Below are 20,061 nucleotides of genomic sequence, written 5' to 3'. Positions count from 1 at the left end.
GTGAAAGAGATTTTATTTGAAACAGTCCTTATCTTTGTAATGGAGTTAAGATGAGGTCATATTAGAATAGATAGGGGGCGGGTTTATTCCACTGTGGGCATCCTCATAAGAGGGCTTGGACCTCAGAGAAATGCCTTCTGCAGATGGAGGCAGGCTATAGTTACACAGCTGCTATCCAAACACTGCTCAGGACAACAGAGACTGGAAGGAGCAAAGGAAAACGCTCTCCTTGAACCTTCATCTAAAGCATGGCTCTGCTGAAATCTGATTATGGACTTCTTGCCTCCAGGATGGTAAAAGTTGGGGTTCATTTGGACAGTCACCCTTGGAAGGCCAGCTGACCTCTCCAGACCTGCAGATGGCCACTGCTTCTCCTTCTCTACTGGCTGGGCCCCATAAATGTGACGGGCCCTGAGGAACACAGAGGAGATGGTATTTCAAAGCTGTCCAGTGTTAGGGACAGCTGGGAGCAGAACTTCCCAGGGCAAGAAAGTAGAGAAGGAAGGCTGGGTAGGGGGTGAGGGAGGTATGGCTATTTGGAGGACAGGAAGCAGCATCAACACTCCCTCCCCCCATCTCAGGCAGACCCTCTAAGACCCTGCTCTCTTTGACGTGTGTTAAACCTATGACCTTCTGCCTTGCCCAGCCTTTACAGAAACCAGGCAGTTGCCAACAAAGAGCCTCTTTAAGAGGTGGATTCTGCCCTAGGGAGGAAGCTGGCTCTACGTTGGCCTGAGAACGTGGGCAATCGGATGGCTTGGGGGCAACTTGTTAGGCATTGGTTATAGAGACGGACCGGAAATTATTATGAAGAATAAAAACGGCGGGCCAGGTGATACGTGGAGGTAAAATAGCCAGGAAAACGGGAATCGACAGAAGATGGCGTCCTCCCGACGCATCCAAGTCTCTACTACGGTCCACAAGAATCCCCGCCCTCCCCACGAGCTCCGCCTTCGGTTGCCACGGTGACACAGCTGCGGGCCATTTACGTCACCGCGGGTTCCTATGGAAACGGAGGCAGCCCCCCGCCCCCGAGTTCCATGTCAAGTTTCTAGTCCTTCATCGCCACAGTCAGAACATCGCAAACGAAGGGCTCTGTGTGGAAAACTCTCCCCCTCTCTCAGCACACAAGAAGAGTCCGCCCTGGATCTTGGGGGCACCTCTGGGAAGATGGCAGGGATCATAAAGCTTTAGAATTGAGAAGGCGCCCCAACACCGTTCACCGGTCCTTCTCTGTCCTACTCTGTCATTTCGTCTCCTGAGGGTTTGCTGCTCATTCGCAGTGCCCCCCTGGGGATGGGACTGGGCATCTCTGGTCACGATCTGGGGGTTGTGCACCGACAAGATGTTGACGGACAAATAAATGAAGGCGGATGCGGACTTTTAATTGAAAGCCCATAAAAGCTGGGCCAGAGGTCACAAGACTCGCTTGCACACGCACTTTTTCATGCTGCGTCACGAGAAGGGCACACTGGTGCGGACTCGTGCCCTCCCTCCCCCGCCTCACCACCATGGCCCTGCGGCAGAGCCCACTCTGGTCTGCTTGCATCCCAGCCCTGTGGGTAGTGGTTTGCCTCTAGTTTTAAGGGTTGTTGTTCTGCGGGGCCCAAGCAAAGGGGGACGAAGAGGAGGTGCACGGTTGATTTTGGCTTCCTACACTCACCAGCCACCTGTGGCCCAAAATCCGGAACCGAGCAGCGGCAGGTGGTTTGAGACAAGTGGCTGCCCTATCTCCTACCCTCCTCGAACCTTCATGCAGCCACCCCCATCATGCCCTCCCATGCGCAGACAGCTAAAAACTCAATACTCCGGTCAACGCCCCTTCTGCTGACCCCTCTCTCCCCATCTGGCTGTTTTCCTCTTTTCTTCACCCCACCCCCACAGACAGACCCGAACTGGAGCTAGGATTTGTGCCCCTGGGCCAGCTTGACGATGTACAGCTCCCACTGGCTCTTCAGGACCTGCAGAGGTGGAGCCAGACCACAGGGAGGGGGTCTGCAGTCACCTTGGACTGGGTGGGCTGAGGTTCAGCTGTCCCACTGCCTCTGCTACCCTACTATGCCCACGACTGGGTTTGTGCTGGCTGAGCAGCCATAATTCTTTCTAATGTTCAGGTTGCCATTGGCCTGTAGAGATTTCTCGACATACCTCGAGGTCTAGGGACCACTCCACCTCAAGGCAGCAGAGCTTGCCCCAACTGTCCTGAGAGGTTTAATGACCATCCTCCACCCAAGCCAGCTGGGCCAGCCTGACTTCTAGTGCAGACCTCAGGGAGGGAGATGATTGTGCTCCACCGCTCTGGCAGGCATCAGGTTAGCCAAATTATTCCCACATAGACTCTCAACCCCTACCCCTATATCTTTGCACATACATCCCACACGCGCACACTCGTACACTCTTGTACCCGCCTCCCCCCCCCCATCCTCGCACCTCTCACATCCCTGCACCCTTGAACACCCACGCACACATTCTGGCCCCCTAGTCCCTATTCCAAAAGAAGAAACGTGGAAATGGCTCACAGGCAGTTGCTGCAGGACGCAGTCGCGGGAGGACAGGGATGCGGTATGGATGCGGAGGATGCAGTTCCAGACGCTTCGCCACCAGGCGGGGCTGGCAAGGGGCTGGAGCCCGAGAACGAGGCTGTGGTTGCCATGGAGATGCAGGCTGGAGGAGGGACCACTGTGGCTCAGGTGGCCTCACACCCCCTCCCACAGCAGGCCTCTGCACTGTCTCTCATCAGACACACACACTTCACATACACTTCACATATCTGATACACACTTCACCCCTCCCCATATCACATACGGCTAAGGCACACTTCACACACATTTTCACCCCTGACACGCACACCATGTAGAGTCATACACCACGCCAGCTCTCATACTTCATCACTTCACTGCGGGGTACAGACACCAAATCAGAGGAGGCCTGGTTGCTCCTCCAGTTAGGATTCCCGGGTTTAAGGAGGAGCCAGATCCTTTCCCTAACATCTCACAGTAGAACCTGGGGTCAGGAGCTGAGGTTGGCTTCTCGCTTAGAGGGTACTCCTCTAGGTGCCAGCGTCTGAATTCCTAGGCTGGAAGCTTTCCCAGGACTGGCTCTGTCTATCTTGGTCACTGTTGTTTGTGGCATGCCAATATGCAGGTGGCACGGACAGATGTTTGGTTGAGTGTATGCCATGCTTCCCACAGGCCATCTCTAGTGGACATGCTTCTCCAGGGCTTACACTCAGCAGTGCTGGTGAACAGTGGTGAGTCATGGCATGGAGAGGTGTCTGGGTTGTTCTCTTTTGTGTCTGTTGCTCGAAATGTAACAACATTCCTGGCCAAGTCTTTGTAAGAAGTGTGCTTTTATTGCTCGGGTAGATGCTGGAAAGTGCCACTGTTTTGTGAACCGCCAATGTGGGTGCTGGGAACTGAACTCTGGCTCTCTCCAAGAGCATCAAGTGCCATCTCTCCAGGCCCAACACTATTTTACATTCTTGTCAGCTGCATAGAGGAGCCCTAGCTCTCCACAGTCACCAGCATTTATTATTATCTGGTAATAGACATTGGCATCAGCCTGCCAGATGACCATAAACTACCACGGATGGTTAGTCTTACCATTCTGGAGGCCAAAGCTCCAAGATCCAGGTGCTGGTGCAGGTCCTGCTGATATCGTGTTCCTAGACTTGTGTAGACAGTGTCTCTTCCAGAGTCTTCTAATTTATTCTAAACAGGACACCAATCAGACCGAATTAGGGCCTACCCAAATTACCCCCCTTTTGAATTAACTACTTATCCACATCTGCCTTCTTTTCCTCTTCATCTTCCTGTTCCTCTTTCCCTTCTCCTTCTTGAGACAGTATCTCATGCAGCCTTGGTTGTCCTTGAATTCTCTGTATAGCCTAGAATGACAGTGAATTCCTGGTGGTCTTGACTCCACTTCTTGAGTGCTGGGATTAGAGATGTGCACCACTCTACTCATTTATGTGGTCCTCAGAAAGGGGCTCAGGACTCTCTGCGCATGTCTGGCAAGCATTCTACCAACTGAGCTACTTCCTTGTACTGGTCAGTGTTCTCTAAAGGAACAGAACGGGGAGAATGAATAGACATGTATATATGTGATCTCTTACATTGGCTTAGAGTATGTGATCCTGGTCATCCAACAATGACTGTCTCACATTGGAGGCTGAGAATCCAGTGATTTTTCAATCCATAAGGCTGGATGTCCCAGCAGTCCCAAGTTGGCCTCGGAAGCCTGGGGGATTCCTGAAGAGCTGCTGATGTCCGGTCTATGTTGGAATCTAGAAGTTAATGCCAAAGCAACAGGATAAATGAACTTGTCAGTGAGAGTGAGAGCAAACAAGCAAAAGGCAAGCTTCTCTCTTCCAAGTCCTTTTATCTGGATTGCCACCAAGATTTAGGAGTTTTCTTCTTGTACTCAGTAGCTTGAGTTATAATTGATCCCAGACGCAGCCAAGTTGACAACCAAGATTATTCATCATAATTCTCAACTCTTTTTTTTTTTTTTTTTTTTTTTTGGTTTTTTGTCCTGGAACTAGCTCTTGTAGACCAGACTGGTCTCAAACTCACAGAGATCCACCTGCCTCTGCCTCCCGAGTGCTGGGATTAAAGGCGTGCGCCACCACTGCCCAGCATAATTCTCAACTCTTATGCTGGCTAGATTTATGTCAACTTGACACAAACTATAGTCATCTAAGAGGGGGAAACAACTGAGAAAATGCTTTCATAAGATTGGGCTGTGGCCAGCATGTAGAGCATTTTCTTAATTAGTGATTGATTGAGGGGATGCCCAGCACATTGTGGGTGGAGTCACCCCTGAGCTGGTGATCCTGGCTTCTAAAAGAAAATAGACTGAGCAAGCCATGTGGAGTAAGCCAGTAAGCAGCACCCCTCCATGGCCTCTGCGTCAGTTTCTGCCTCCAGGTTCCTGTCCTGTTTGAGTTTCTGTCCCGACTTCCTTCTGTGATGGAAGCATAAGTCCAATAAACCCTTTCTGTTGGAGCCTTCTGACGAGTCAGTCAATCTGGGTACCTGGAGGAGGGTGCGAGGATTGGGGAAATGGCAGGTGAAAGAAACTGAGGCAGAGACACAGGATAGATCCAGGAGGTCTTTTGACCAATACCAAACAGCCCAGAGTTTATTTCAGAGCTTGCTTTTATACAGATTAAAATCAGAAAGTAGAACAAAGAGCCATACAGTCAATTAACCACCTCCCTGTACTGTACTTAGGAGAAAGCACAAGAGGGCTCGCTGTCTATCAGGTGAGTCCTGCTAGCAGCAAGCAGTTTCCGTTTCTATCTATATGTGCCTTTGGCTGGCATACACCAGCCTGTGTCTTAATAGATAATGTATTCCCCCCTCCCCAGTGGTCTCAATCAGAGCTTTCTCCCAGCCCTCAAGGAGACTGAAACAAGCAAGCTTAAACTCAAATGATTCATTAGCAGAATAGACTCCAGATGGAAACCGAGTCCCTTGTGGGCCACCACACCTTTCCTCCCTATCTTGTTTTTTGGTCATGGTGTCTCACCACAGAATGAGAAGCCCCAACTAAGACAGCCTTTAACAGCCTTTTAAAAAATCCTGTCTACAACTACAGACACAGTCTAAATGATTAGAACTTCAGTGTAGGACTTTAGGGGAGACCCAGTCCATCAGGCGCAGTGTCCCAATAGGCATGCATGGTGCACTTTGCACCTTGTACTTATTACCCTAGTGACTGAAGCTTGGCATCTTTTGTCATTTGTGTGTCTTTAGTGAAAGATCAATTCAGATATTCTAAATGTTTTTCTATCAGGCTATTTGTCTTCTTGTTATTGAGTTCTTAAGAGTTTTTTTTTTTTAAAACAGTTTTATTGACCATTGTTAGGCTATGCAAAAATCTAGAAATAATTCTGGGCACAAAAAAACCCCCACCAAATAAATAGTAAGTGGGAATGTAGCAACAATATGTAAATTTGATACTTTTTCCATAATATGAGATTAGCAACATTTCAAAGTGCACGTCTGGTGTCAGGGTAGGTTTTGCTCACTGGCAAAAACCCATTGAACCATCAGAATGCCCGGCAGCTCCATAGGCTCTGGCCAAAGACCTTTGAGACTGTCAAGGGAGGTGTTCCGATGGCAGTCCAGGGCTATGCTGCGCCCCGTCCATTTCAGCTGGGAAAGCATCGTCCAGCTCGTAGACTGCAAGGAAGACTATGAAGTGATGGAAGAGGCTCTATGGAGTGTGTGTATCTTAGTATCCCTCCATTCAAAGCCACCAGTGGCCTAAAAGCTAACTTCTCTCATAGAGAAAATAGCACAGCTTTTGCCCACCCTCAGTCTACAAGTTCAAGACCCCAGGACATGTTTACATAACAGTTGTGGACCAATCAACCACCCTATCTTCCTTCAAACTTACCACCCCTAACTTAGGGGAGGAAACTCTCCAGAGACTTTAAAAATCCCAGCCCTAGAGAAAAGACTGATTATTTGACTTTGCAGAGGATCTTGTTTTCTGTGTCTGTGGCACGTGCGTGTGTCTCCGCATCCTCAAGCGTCTTTCTTCAGCTGATGCTTCTGTCTGCTGCTATCTGTGATGTTTGAGATTTCTCAGCTGCTATCTGCTATCTGTTGTGTTCAGAGTTTTTCCTGCCTTTTTTCTTTTGGTTTTTCACGAGAGGGTTTTTCTATATGTAGCCTGGTTGTCCTAGAACTCCCTCTGTAGACTAGGCTGGCCTCCAACTCAGAGATCTGCCCGTCTCTGTCTTCTGAGTGCTGGGACTAAGGGCATGCACCACCACACTCAGCTGCCTTTCAATTCTTTTTTTTTCCTTTCTTTTTTTTTTGGGGGGGGGTTCGAGACAGGGTTTCTCTGTAGCTTTGGTGCCAGTCCCGGAACTAGCTCTTGTAGACCAGGCTGGCCTCGAACTCACAGAGATCTGCCTGTCTCTGCCTCGCGAGTGCTGGGATTAAAGGCGTGCGCCATCACCGCCCGGCTTGCCTTTCAATTCTTTAAGGGACAGAGAAGACCCATAGACCTTTCAGCCATGATGGTTTGGTACAAGGGTCATCCTGCCCTCGTTCTTTTCTACCACAGTTCTGACATTAGGAGTTGGCCTTCGACCAGGCTCTTGGGCTTCAACCTTCTATCCTGGTGAGGGCTTTCTGATCATCAAATGTTGACGCATACTAATGTTGTTAACTATTAATTATTACGAGCAGCTATTAATGTTGAAAGCAAGGTGACCCTTTTCCCCAGCAGCTGTACTAATTTTGTTTCTGTCTTGTTTACTTCCAGCTCTCTGCTTCCGGCATCTCCGCAGGGAACTCAAGCTTCTGGATTGGATTTTCTTCGTTTCAGGAGTCAGGAGCTCATCAAAAGTCTTGTCTCTCTCTTCCATTTGTGGATAGATATCTATGCTTGCACAACAATTTTGACCCCTCCAAAAGTTACATTATTAAGAAACTAAGGATAAAGATATCTTGGGGAATAATCTTATCTCCCTTCTGCCTATATAGACCAGGTTGGCCTTATTATTCTCTTTGCCTAGGCACCTGAATGTTGGGATTACAAGTATTCTCCACCATGCCCAGCTCTTTTCAAATAGAGACTGGCATCAGAAAAAAATAGACTGGACCCACCAAAATAAAACAGATAATAAGATAATTAATGAAATAACTGACTGAAACAGGCTGTGTTACTTTTGGGGGATCAGTTAGAGACTTTAAATGAACAAATTAAAGTAAAATGTACTTGGAAGATGACATCTTATTGTATTGCACCTTTAAGGTTTTAATGAAAGCAAATATGATTGGGAAAAGATTAAAATGCATGTGTGAATGTCTTTCCACTAAGCCCCTCACAGACTCCATGAATTTCCTTTTGAGCCCTGTGTTGCTGGAGGCTGGCCCCAGGCAGCAAAAGGTAGCCAAGAGGATTCGCTGACCACAACAGGAATATCTCTGTCTCCCCAACTTACTCCTTTGTTAATTGGAGAATTATGAATATAAGCCCAGTAAGCATGCTTGGTCTCTGTTACCTGGACAGTTACCACGGACAGCATAGCAAGGAACAAAGTTGTCGCATTCAAAGGTTTCCTAGCCAGCCAAATTGCTGCATCTCCTTCAGTCATTTTCTTAAGCTGTCCCCATGTAGGAAGATCAGCTGTCTGCTTTAAGGACTTTCTGTATCTCTTTCTTCCACAACTTTCCATCTCCTGCAGAAACACAAGCACCCCCTTGGCCCCATCTTAACACCTTTTCTGGTTGTCATTCTGCTGTTAAAGCATCCGTGTAGTATACAAGCTGACTCCATTCAGCAATTTTTTTATGGTTCAATGCTTTTTGGTAACTGTTGTCCCTGTTTCATTAGAATTCAACAATTTAGAGTTAGTAAAGCATTATGTAAAGTATCTCTGGGAGTCCTCATATCCCCCTCGTGTTTTATTAGCATCCCTTTAGAGTGTGAGTGATTAGGTATTTTAACAATCGTTTGTCCTGTAGGATTATATGATATTCCTGTAATGTGCTTTATGTTATGACATGTAAAAATTTGTTTCACTTTACTGGAAACATAAACAGGGGCATTATCAGCTTTAACTTTTATCAGTATATTATAGCCATTGTACCTAATAAATGAATAATTATACAATCAGCCTTTTCGAAACTTAAGGCAGATGTCTATTGAAATCCAGAGTACGTATTAATAGTATAATGCATTTATTTTAATTTAAAAAATTTTGTTACATGTAATACATCCATTTGTCAAGCTTTATTTTTTGAGCGTCCTTAGGATTACTTCCTGTAGGTAAAGAAATTTGATTATATAAAGAACAAGTAGGACAGTTTTAAAAATAATTTTTTAGCTTGTCATCAGGTTATGAAATAATTTTTAAGCCTTTACTATTAACATTATGCTTTAAATGAAATTTTGAAGCTTTTAATACATTTTTATTAATACTTAATCAACCTCTTTATTTCCTTTTGTTAATGGCTCAGGCAATCCAGCATGGGGCTGAATGGGAGTAAGATAAAGTGGGCAATCTCTTTCCTAGACTGCCTGTTGTAGTTGTATAAATAACAAAGTTAATTCTGAATTATCAAGAATAAATTCCTTCTGTATATTGAGAATCAGTAATTATATTAAGATATCCATTTGGGCACCAAATGTCAGGTATTCTGTGTTGTGTGAGTTTGCTGAAGAAAGGTCGCTCCAAGATGAATTCCTTAGGCCTGTGTGGCGACGGGGGGCGGGGGGGGACAGTGTCTGATGAACTGAGCCTCAAACAGCCGTTCAAAGACATATTATTGGTTATCACACACAGTTGCTTTTTTGGTTAAACAAGTTCCTTATAGCAAAGTCCATGATCTAATCTATTCTTCTTTTCTGAATGAAAACATTGCATCCCCACCACTTTAGTCCTTACTGTGTACCATGTGCAGTGCCCAATTATCTGAGAGCCGCGGGTGTGCCAGAAGAGTCTTGTGGTCAAAGCCACACAAGGGCTGTAAAACTCCCTCAGAAAAACAATTCTATAAACCATGGAAAACATCACTGTTCTCACCATGATTTCTTTAAAGTACTTCTAGAAAACAACTATTCATTCTAATGCTTACCCTAGATACAGTGACTCTGCTAGATCCTTAGAACAGAGAGAAAGAAGGGGGGGAGGGAGAGAGGGAATGAGGGAGGGAAAGTGGCAGGGAGGGAGGAAGGGAGGGAGGGAGAAAGGAGAGAGAGATAACTGAGAATGGCACGGGCATTATAAACCTCAAAGTCTACCCCCAGTAACACCAGTAACAAAGCCACACCTCCTAATCCTTCCTAAACAGTTCCACAAACCGGGGCCAAAGTATTAAAATATGTAAGCCTGTGCAGGGGATATTCTCATGAGATTACTACACAAGGTAACCTTGGATTTACAGAGGGAGTGTTGGACCATGGTAGGATGGTGTACACCTTCTTTCAATGCTGCTGCTTGTCCCCATTACTCGGAGGAGGATTGTTATAAAAGTATTTCTGGTACTGTGTATTTCAGTACTTTCTCAATACTGTCTCTTTGAATTTCAACAATTTCCTTAGTTTTAGGTCTCCTGGAAGCTCTGGCTATCTGCAGTGACAGCCTATTCCCGCCAGGGGGAGACCAGCTCCCTGAGCCCTGACTGTAGTTGCCTCTTTGAAAGTGACTCATTTATTTAGGGTTTGCTTCCCCAAAGTGCAAATGTTTCTTGAAGTGGCAACTGCTCTATCCTGAAGTCCGAAAGGAAAGGGGTAGGGCCAAGAAGGATTGCCTACTGCCCAGTGATTGCTGGCCCCTGACCTCTGATCAGACACACCCATGTAGGGGCAATAAAACCCTAAGCAGCCAGGGTTGGGAGAAAGAGGACCCGGGCACCTGGAGACTGGGATCTGCAGCTTCTCCACTCGCCTAGAGCTCTTCGGCATCGAGAGGGAGCCCCAGTCATGAAGAGGTGATGTCATGGCCCCTGGGCTCTAACTTTCCTACCCTTAAAAGTTGGCAGTGGGCCACTGGCCAGGGTGGGCCTGGCTGTGTGGTTAGGGTCACCCTGGGTCTGAGTTCAGGGGTTCTGGTTTAGAGATAAGCCCTGGGGGTTAGTCTATCCCCATTTGAAGCCTGACTCCAGGGGGGTATCTTAGGGGAAGAAGGGAAGGAAAGAGGGATGGAAGGAAAAGCTCTCTCTTTACTGCAAAGCGCCTACTCTGGGTCTGAAATCCAGGGTTTATCTCTAAAAAGAACAGTCCAAGTGGTCTCCAGATAGGCATGAGGGTGAGTTGTCCCACGGGGTCCCTGAGCCCGGAGACCATTAAATCCTAAAGGACCTCTATGAAAAGGCAACGATTCCAGGCTGTGATGGCCCAAAAAAGGGGACAGCGGCAGGGTAGGGGAGGCAGGGGAGTATGTAGCAGGCCTTTGAGGGCTGGTGGGAGTAGAGACAGGAATCAGACAACCTGAGAGTTGGTCACCCCGGAGCTAGGGTTTGACTCCCAGGGAGACCTAGGGCCCCTGTAGGACATGAATCATGACAGAGGCAGAGGACAGAGAGGACAAAGGGTGAGGTTCTCCATGTTCATCTCTCTGCCCAGCATAAGAATAGGCCCTGTCTAGCAGTTCTGAGGTGAGACAGGGCTACTCAACCCTATCTGGCCAGATCCCCACCTGCTGTCCTTTATCCTTATCACAATTGCAGAGAAGAGGAAAGGTTTCTCTTCTCTTCTCTTCTCTTCTCTTCTCTTCTCTTCTCTTCTCTTCTCTTCTCTTCTCTTCTCTCCTCTCCTCTCCTCTCCTCTCCTCTCCTCTCCTCTCCTCTCCTCTCCTCTCCTTTCCTCTCTTCCCCTCCCCTCCTGTCCCCTCCCCTCCTTTCTCCCCTCTCCTCCCCTCCCTTTCCCTTCCTTTCCCTTCCCTTCCCCCCCTCCTTTCCCTTTCTTTCTTTACCTTTCTTTGATTTTTTCTTTTGAGACAGGGTTTCTCTGTGTAGTCCTGGCTGTCCTGGAACTCACTCTGTAGACCAAGTTGGCCTTGAACTCACAGAGATCCATCTGCCTCTGCCTCCCAAGTGTTGGGATTAAAGGAGTGTGCTACCACTGCCTGGCCGAGAGGTTTCTTTGAGGCTTTAGTACACACAAACACAGACACACACACACACACACACACACACACACACCACACAAATGCATGTATACATATGCATACCATATAACACAAACACATGCATACTTCACACAAATGAATACCTTTCTACAACTACATGTTCAGAAATACCTGCCATTCCTTCTGTTTGTATGATGGGGCTGGGGCTACTGGCCACTGGGAGCCTACTAGAAGTTACCCTATCCCCAATACCATGGGTCATGGATTCTCAGGGGTACTGTGATACGTATGGTATTGTGCTAGGGCCTCCATCCATTCTGCTAATGTTGTCATTGTATGGCCTCTGGAATCCTCGGCACTGACTGCCAGTGTCCTGTCACATAGGATCTGCCTAGGGCATGTGGTGTCTTGTGGAGAACTTGGCATCGAGACAGAGCAGGTATGCCCTGAGCATCTTGTTTGCTTATTCTGCCTGCCTTTCCTGTGAAAACAATCAAGAGCTAATGGATCAGCAGGGACCTCTGCCCAAGACACATGCCACCAGCTCCAGCAGGTCTTGACTGGAGCATCAGGCGCTGAGGTGACTCTTCACCACCTCACATTTCCTCTCTTGTCCCCCAGGTTTCTCCTGGCCACCTGTATGGTGGCTGTGCTGCTGCAGGAGGCCGGTGCAATCCCAGCACGCCAGGTATGCGGGGCTCCTCTACCTGGCCCCATCCCTGGCTGCCCACCTCTGCCCCAGTTAGCGGAGAATATTGGAAAGGACCTCTTTTCCTCTACCCCACACTGGGCAAGGAGAGGGGAGGCAGGGCAGAGGCCACGTGGCAAATGTGGTAGCAACATCGTGTGAGCACTGAGGAGGGGGCCTAAGGAAGAGAAGGGCATGGGCCCTTCTAGGGTCTAGTGAGCAAATCTCCATGACACCCAGGTTACCAGGTGTGGATATGGGCTTCCATAATATCCAGGTGACCTGAAGGACATGGGTCTCCATCATACCCACATAATCACATGGGGATGTGAGCCTCCATGACACCCAGGTGATCCCAGGATGAGTGAACATGGTCCTCCATGGCACCCATGTCACCAGGCGAGGACATGAGTTCCCGTGACACTCAGGTGGCCCCAGGGTGGGAGGGTATGGGCTTCATGACACAGATAATTACAGGTGAGGACATGGACCATCTAGGAAGACCCTGTGTGAGGTGGGTCTTCTCCACACTGGCCCTGGCATACTCACTGAGGGCATGGTCTAGCCTGGTGACAGAGGGTCCAGAAGAAAATGAACTGAGCTTGCCCTGTGCCAAGCCCACTCAGCCTGCACACATGGCAACAGAAGAGGTTGAGGGAGGCCCACCCTTCATAGCCAACCACAGCTTCTTGGAGCTGGGCGCTTCTCCAAGGTTGCCCTTTGCCTCACTTCTCTCCTGTTCCTTTGTCTCATAAGGTATTAAGTTCAGAGGAGCCAACTACCTTCTGGGTCACTAGCCAGGACGGGGAGGGGCAAGCACAGCCTTAATTGGTGCAAAAGTTCAGGGTGTAGTGAGGATGCAGAGTCCAAGGTGAGTTCCGGGTACCTGCTGAAGGGTTCTCCTTTCTTCAGGCCAGGTTTTCAGGTAGACTGGCCATTTAGGGACAGGCTGGTGTTTTAAATGCCCTACCTGCAATCCTGATATCCACAGTGACCCTTATCCCTTAGAGTTAAACACTGGTTGAGTGGAAGCCGTGCCTGTGGGTGGGCCTCAGAGTGGCCTCTCCCTGGGTGTCCTCCAACCTTGGACTACTAACTGGAAAAATCCCCACCCATGACCTACTCTCCTAGGTCCCTGTCAAGACCAAAGGCAAACATGCAATCCTTGAACAGGAAACAGAGAAGTAAGTGCCCCAGAAGGCAAGTGTGGGCTGATGCACTGGGGGATGGAGAACATGGCAGTTCAGAAGCTTCAAGAAGGAGGTGATACTCAAACCCTACAGATTCCTCCTTGGGAGTTCCCCCCCCAGGAGCCCCAGGCCATCTCCCAGGGACCCCTGGCCATCTCCCAGACTCAGCTCTCCCTGAAGCCTCTGACTGACTAAGTTTTAGAACAGTATAATACATTACCTCCCTTGTCCTTGAGGACCCTGCCCAGGGAAGGCTCTGACCCCCTCAGACTCATCCCTGCACCTACTGCTTTAGAGACACTGGGGGCGCAAAGCCAAGTAGTACCAGGTCTTACAGGGCAGTTGATGGAGTGGGTGGGTATGGAGTGGCTTCTAGGCAAGGAACGTCTTCTAAAGTGGGGCTGGGCCATGTCTAACTCTTCCCACCTGTGTGTGAACCTCACCCTACTCATGCTGGCAGGGCGTTGGGTACCAAAGCCGTGGAGGCCCTGGAGAAGGACAACCAGTTGGGGGCACTGCTGCTTGTGCCCAAGCAGAAGCTTGCAGCCGCTGAGCAAAAGCTTGCAGGTCAGAGTGGGACCAAGGTCACATCATGGGGTCCAACTGTACGGGAGGCTAGTGGGGAGGAACTTGTGAGGGAGACTGAGGCCACACCTACTTCTGCCTCTTCCCAGATGCCATGACTTTAGTGGAGACTGAAGAGAAAGACCTCCTGAGCCGTTTTCGGAAGCCTCTTCATGGCCCAGAACCGGATCTTGACAGCCTCCTCCATCCAAAGTTTGAGGAGGTCCAGGATGAAGCGGTGCCCCGGATGTTGCTCAAGATACATCGTCAGGTGCTCCAGGGGCCAGAGGAGGATCTTGACCACATTTCCCACTCTCTGGAGCATTCCAGCGAACCCTAACCACTCTCCCACTCCTGTCATGAGGCCTAGGCTGTTATGACCACTGACTCCCCCCAGCTAGCAAAAATAAACACTTGCAAACAGGAGGAAGCCATGATCATGTTTAAGACCAGCAATCCCGGGGCACAGCAGTTAGGTCCAGGAGGAAGAAGTATCACTGTCTACCTATGGCTCATCCAAAGCTTCCTAGGAACAAGGGCTAGCTGACCCTCAGCACATGAATAGTTCTCCTTGGGTCCATCTTTCCACAGGTAGGGATGAAGTGATAAGCATGTCAAGAGTCAAGTGTGGGGACCAGTAAGCAGCAGCAGACTCAGCAGGGAAATGAAACCTATCCTAATTCCCACCGAAGAGGCTGAGAAAGGACGTGTTTGATGAAAGGGTGGGAGGTTGGGTGGAACTCTGGTTGGTGAGAGCGCAGGTACATAGGTACATGGTTTCACATGTGTATAGGCACACATATGCAGAAATGCATAGCTAAATGTGTAGACATACAGGCACACGCATGAATAAGTATGTAGTTACAAAGATGCATACAGGTGGTGCACAGGTGTATAGTTACACAGGCACATAGGTCCAGTGGTGGACAGGTACATAGGTTTGCATATACACAGGTATAGAGCTGTGTAGCTATGCGTGTGCTTGGGTACATAGGCAGATAAATACACAGGTAAACAGGTGGACACATATGTAGGTGCTCAGAAGAGTGAGTCAGAGCTCATACTTCCTGTCCTAGTTTTCTGGGCAGCACCTGGATCTTTCTGGGGTGCCTGTCCTCATGGCCTTGCTCAGGCCTAAGCACCTAAGATGAACTACCTCACACGTGGCATACAGGTACTGGGGTAACTACCAATCCTACCCTTGCAGTGGGAGGCACTAGGGGCCACAGAGCCACACATTTGTCAGCTCTAGTAGCTCAGGCAGAACACACAGCTTAAGAGAGGTCATCAGGGGGCTGGAGAAATGGATCAGTGGTTAAAAGCATTGCCTGTTCTTCCAAAGGTCCTGAGTTCAATTCCCAGCAACCACATGGTGACTCATAACCATCTGTAGCGAGGTCTGATGCCCTCTTCTGGCCTTCAGGCATACACACAGACAGAACATTGTATACATAATAAATAAATAAATATTAAAAAAAAAAGAGAGAGAGAGAGGTCATCAGCTCTCCATCCCAATGCACCCAAGCCCCATGCAGCTGTGTAGGTTACCTATCAATCTCACGCACCCCAGAGCTTCATGGATGTTTCATGTCCCCAGGACATGAGTGGGAGGAGTGAGGGTTCATGTGCACCCAGGACTCTAAGCCCCATGAAGCAAGAGTCAATGCTCCATCTCAGCAATGAACCAGGGGTCTTCGTGTTACTTGAGTCTACTGCCCCCACACTGCAGAGTACACATTGTAGATGAATCTAGGCCTCCACATTACAGTCAAGTCCAGGGTCCTGAAGATGAATAACATTGCTCTGACAGCTGGGCGATGGTGGCGCATGCCTTTAATCCCAGCACTCGGGAGGCAGAGGCAGGTGGATCTCTGTGAGTTCGAGGCCAGTCTGGTCTACAAGAGCTAGTTCCAGGACAGACCTCAAAGCCACAGAGAAACCCTGTCTCGAAAAACAAAAACAAAAAAAACCAAAATACAAAAAACCCCCAAAACCCCCAAAAAACCCCATTGCTTTGATAGTGACCTCAAGGCGCAGCCCTCATCTCCAGGTGTGCTGCCTGCCATCTCAATAAGAATCTGAATCTAAACGAATCTATTTACGGTCCCTACTCAGCAGAGCAGAGGTGCCCAAATCCTATCCAGGTCCCAGGCAGAACCAAATCCCACAAAAGGACACCCAAGTGCTCTCCTTTCTTTCTTTATCACTTCTGGCCCCTAGCCTAATCTAGAGATTCAGGTGCAGGTGGTCAGGAAGCAGTGCCCAGTGAGTCTCTGCCCAGTGCCTGTGAGGTCAGACCCATGGTAAAGATTTGAGCTGTCCTGCCTTCACATCCCTGAATCTAAGCAGAGGACCTGCAGATGCTGGGGTTCCAAGAGCCTGGTGTTTTATTGGGACCAAAAGTATCTACTGACCCAGGGCAGTGCTATGGCCAGGTTTCTTTCTAGCTTTGCCTGAGCCAGGAACCTCTGTGGGCATTTCCTCCTACAGGGGAACTGGGGCTGGAGACAGCTCAAAAGTTAACAGCGCTTGGGCATCATAGGGACTGTCTACTCACTCACTTGCTCAACTTTTGGTTGTTTGCAGCTTTTGGCCAGTACAGACGAAGCTGCTATGAACATTCCCCAATAGTCTGCAGACATGTGGTATAGACACATCCAAGTTTTCATAAGGGAAACTGTTTCAGGCCCTTCTAAGTTCCTCCCCTCCAACCTTGCTATTTCTGTCTGCGATTCTGAGCCCCAATTGATCCTTTACCACCTGAGACAACTGAAGAGTCAAAGTTAGGAGCAGCCAGGTTGCATCTGAGTTCCTGGACTTAACAGCTGCTCAGGCATAGGTAGTGGGTGCTCAACCTGCCAAGTATAAGCATGGTGGGCTCCAGTCCACACCCAGACCTTTCTGACCTTGAACCAGGGAGGTCAGCATGACCCTCCCTAGCAGCTGAGCAGTCATCTCTGGGTCAACATCCTTCCATCTAAAGTGTCCAGTCCAGCTCTGCCACTTGCCCTCTGGCCTAGAGTTCAGAGGTTGGTCCTAGTCACCAGTCACTGTGTGTTGCAACCCAAGTGAGGAATTCAGAAACTCCCAATTCCCACAAGCATCGAGTGCAGCCATCTCCAGTCCCCTGCTGTGCAGCCCACCCAACATCAACTACCAGCTTAGCCCTTCGTCTAGACCCAGGTCACAGCCACAGACCCAATTCAGCTCTCAGGTTCCTACCCAGGCCTAGCTCCTGTCCAGCTCCCAGCCCTCAAGCAACCTCCAAGCTTCATATTCCATACGGATTTTCCACCTGAGGACTCAACAAAGATAGGTAGTGGGTGCTTATTTGGAAGCTAATGGCCTCCCTGGAACTGACCACAAGACAAGCTCATGAGTACAAAACCTTTAAAGATTGACAGTGACTTCTCTCCCCACCCCCTCAATTTCACACATCAGGGGAGGGAGGGAAATCTCTATCAGGGTCAGCAGAGTCTCTCAAGATCTGGGGTCCAGGTCTGAGTGCTGCCAAAGGGTACCGGTGGTCTCTATGAGGGTCCGAGGTCAAGCGTTCCCTTCTTGAGGATGATGTTTCCATAGAGTGCCGTCTCCCTGCCGGAGGGTCAGGGTGCTGAAACTCTAACTTTGCCCCTTTCTACTTCTATCCCTTCTGCTCAACAATGTTCAGGAACTCTGCAGCACAAGTCCCTCCTGTCCTCCTGGGCAGAGCCGAGGTGGAGGCAGTTCCCGGGGCCTGGGTAAGAACTTGCCCAAGTCACCTGGACGCGGTAGAAACTCACCCGGTTGCGACCACAGCAAAAGCTTTTTTTGCACGTTCATAAAATTCAAATCTCTCTATCTTCATCAGAGCTTTCTGGAAGACAAAATGGCACGGTTGGAGGGACCTTGCCCGAAAGTCCTCTGGGTGGACTCCTGAGTTGAGTACCCCACCAGGAAATAGCTAGGAGGTGGCAACAAGAACCCTGCTCTTCTAGGTTCTGTTCCTCTGGTTCTCCTGATGCTGGGGTCTCACGGAACTGGGGACAAGTGGCATCTTTCATATCCCTGTCTGAGCTTGTGATGGACAAGGTGCCTGGTGGATGTGGACTCAGTTCACCAAGCCTCTGGAAAGTGGTTCTCAGTCTTCCCAAGGCTGTGACCCTTTACTACAGTTCCTCATGTTGTGGTGACCCCAACCATACAATTATTTTCGTTGCTACTTCATGATTGTAATTTTGTTACTACTATGAACCCTCATGTGAATATCTGTGTTTTCCTATGGTCTTTTTGGGGTTGCAAGCCACAGGTTGAGAACTGCTATTCTAGATCCTCTAAACTGCCCTGGAAGTCCCCTGCCCAGGACAGGAGTCCTCAGGTTGGTCCTGCTCAGGCCCTGCCAACAGCTCCTTTAGGAGAATGGGTCTGTCCTCTGCCAGGTAGGGATGTAGGCTGTGTGATATGCAGACCTTAGCAAGAATGAAGTGGCAAAGAGTAAGATTTGGGGTGAAGGTGCACATCCATAGAAGGCCATGGGGGGGCCCACCAGGCAGCCCACAATCCTCTGGCTCAAATGGGACCAACTCCCAAGCAGACAGGTAAGGATTCTGGGAGGAGGAGGAAGCAGAAGAGGCTTGAGCGAAGAGGGAGGATGCTCAAAGGGAGGTGGCCACAGGCTCAGATACACCTCTGGTATCTGTATCCCCATGATTGACTCTTCCCGAGTCTCCAGGAGACAAAGGGGCCCATTCTTGGGGCTGCACTCACCTTGCAGCCAGCTGTGAGAAGAAGGGATTCATAGAGGTTCCATATTGGGGTCTGCAGGCCCCTCTCCTTGTCGCTGGGCACTAGCTCCATCACAGCAGCCTGTGGAGACAGGGGTCAGCTCTGTGGCCCTAGACCCCTCCAGAGTTCCCCTGAGACAGGAGGCCCTTTAGGGGGTGTGTGGTCATATGAAGTCTGGCAAAGAGGAAACTGAGGCCCAGCTCAGCGCATAGCTCTTGCTCCTCACCGGGCTTTCCACATAGGTATCCAGGGGCAGCAGCTTCAGCACAGCCTCCAGGAGCTGTGGGATGGCCAGGCCTAGGAGAACACAGAGCTGGGGTCAGTCCTCTGTTCTCATCATGACCTGTAACCCCGCCTGTCTCAAACTTTCATTTGGGGCCACAGTAAGCAACCCATTAACAGGAATGAGGGGCCAGGACAGAGGGCACAGAACCAGGACCGGGTCTATCTACAGTGCTCACCATCTGCTCGGATCTCTACGGGTCCACACTGGCAGATGGAGGAAGTTGGGAAGTTTGCATCTGCAAGAACTGAAGGGAGAGAAGGGGATTTTTGTGGTGTGGTTCTCCCTCCCAGATGATCACCTCAGGTATCGCAAAGCCACACATTCTTGTACATTATCAACACAGTCCACCGTCTGGTTCACAAGCCCAGTCAGTATATCCTTCCCACTCCAGTTAGTGGGACAGATCATGGGTCACTCCATTAGCTCCCTTCAGAGTAGCAAAAAAAAAAAAAAAAAAAAAAAGAAAAGAAAAAAAGAAAAAAAAAGACACTATATAAAGGAGGTAATGAAACCAGTGTCTGGGAGGAGGAACCGATACTCTCACCCCAGCCTTTGGTGGTCCTGTCTTGCCCTAGGGCACCAGGCCAGGGCCAGAAAATCCAACAGAACTCAGGGCAGCCTGGGAGACCACGTGGGAGGTCTGGGAACTATCTTGCGGCTGAATTTGGAACCTGGTTTGCCCTTTCCAGAATTCTGCGGCCTGAGCCAATGGTAGGCTTCAGTTCAGCATTTTTTCTGAAGCAACCGGATGCTTCCTGTTCTGAATAGCAAGGTGACCTAGTGTCCCAGGCATTCCTGGACCCTGCCGGTCAAGAGCACCACTGCTAGAGGCCACGCTGCCGGCTTGGCTTTCTACAGGCTCACCTATCTCGTCTCCGTGACCCATCCGAGCAAGCGCGAATAGCAGCTCCGGCGACAGCACCTTCGGGATGCCCTTAAGCACAACCATGGCCGCAGAACTGGTGGAGTTGGG

The 20,061-nt window shown here is 49.4% G+C and overlaps 3 protein-coding genes across 7 annotated transcripts in view; 1 reads left to right on the top strand and 2 right to left on the bottom strand.

Annotated features, from left to right (window-relative positions):
• Caly (calcyon neuron specific vesicular protein) overlaps nt 1-2,824 on the bottom strand; it is a 13,551-nt gene extending 10,727 nt beyond the window's left edge. Inside the window, exon 1 of one of the 3 annotated variants that reach the window (XR_009057595.1) lies at nt 2,520-2,799. Coding sequence is in view for 1 of the 3 variants with exons in the window: in XM_057779211.1 (XP_057635194.1) it covers nt 2,520-2,653 (134 nt within the window). In the remaining 2 variants the exon portion in view is untranslated. Of the gene's footprint in view, nt 1-2,148; nt 2,168-2,519 lie in introns of those variants that run through there. The other 2 variants (XR_009057596.1, XM_057779211.1) reach the window with 2 other exon arrangements.
• On the bottom strand, nt 2,544-20,061 carry Fuom (fucose mutarotase). 3 transcript variants are annotated; one of them, XR_009057597.1, is made up of 8 exons: nt 19,953-20,061; nt 19,264-19,332; nt 19,029-19,099; nt 18,785-18,883; nt 17,821-17,894; nt 4,115-4,285; nt 3,603-3,886; nt 2,544-2,640 (listed from the first exon to the last, which is right to left on the bottom strand). XR_009057597.1 is itself a non-coding variant. In XM_057779214.1 (6 exons), the coding sequence occupies exons 1-6, from the start codon at nt 20,035-20,037 to the stop codon at nt 17,569-17,571; spliced, it is 462 nt and encodes a 153-aa protein (XP_057635197.1). In that variant the 5' UTR covers nt 20,038-20,061; the 3' UTR covers nt 17,310-17,568. The 3 variants fall into 3 exon arrangements, 2 of the variants coding, with proteins under 2 accessions (XP_057635198.1, XP_057635197.1); XM_057779214.1 differs by lacking the exons at nt 2,544-2,640; nt 3,603-3,886; nt 4,115-4,285 and adding an exon at nt 17,310-17,632; XM_057779215.1 differs by lacking the exons at nt 2,544-2,640; nt 3,603-3,886; nt 4,115-4,285; nt 19,264-19,332 and adding an exon at nt 17,303-17,632 and having other exon boundaries at nt 19,953-20,055.
• Prap1 (proline rich acidic protein 1) lies at nt 11,028-14,378 on the top strand. The gene is made up of 5 exons (XM_057777512.1): nt 11,028-11,059; nt 12,218-12,284; nt 13,416-13,468; nt 13,935-14,041; nt 14,149-14,378. The coding sequence occupies exons 1-5, from the start codon at nt 11,028-11,030 to the stop codon at nt 14,376-14,378; spliced, it is 489 nt and encodes a 162-aa protein (XP_057633495.1).

This window comes from Chionomys nivalis, chromosome 8 (genome assembly GCF_950005125.1).
Source record: "Chionomys nivalis chromosome 8, mChiNiv1.1, whole genome shotgun sequence".
Lineage (NCBI taxonomy): Eukaryota > Metazoa > Chordata > Mammalia > Rodentia > Cricetidae > Chionomys > Chionomys nivalis.
Note: the sequence above shows the minus strand (reverse complement) of the source record. Positions and strands in the feature narration are given on the sequence as shown.

Excerpts from the sequence above, each read along its gene's own strand:
- Fuom (XM_057779214.1), bottom strand. The coding sequence starts at position 20,037 with ATGGTTGTGCTTAAGGGCATCCCGAAGGTGCTGTCGCCGGAGCTGCTA. Across the intron at positions 17,895-18,784 it reads TTCTCACAGCTGGCTGCAAG|AAAGCTCTGATGAAGATAGA; the intron begins GTGAGTGCAGCC and ends TTTGTCTTCCAG. Across the intron at positions 17,633-17,820 it reads TTTGCTGTGGTCGCAACCGG|GGAGACGGCACTCTATGGAA; the intron begins GTGAGTTTCTAC and ends ACCCTCCGGCAG.
- Prap1 (XM_057777512.1), top strand. The coding sequence starts at position 11,028 with ATGACAGAGGCAGAGGACAGAGAGGACAAAGG. Across the intron at positions 11,060-12,217 it reads GAGGACAGAGAGGACAAAGG|GTTTCTCCTGGCCACCTGTA; the intron begins GTGAGGTTCTCC and ends CTTGTCCCCCAG. Across the intron at positions 12,285-13,415 it reads GTGCAATCCCAGCACGCCAG|GTCCCTGTCAAGACCAAAGG; the intron begins GTATGCGGGGCT and ends CTACTCTCCTAG.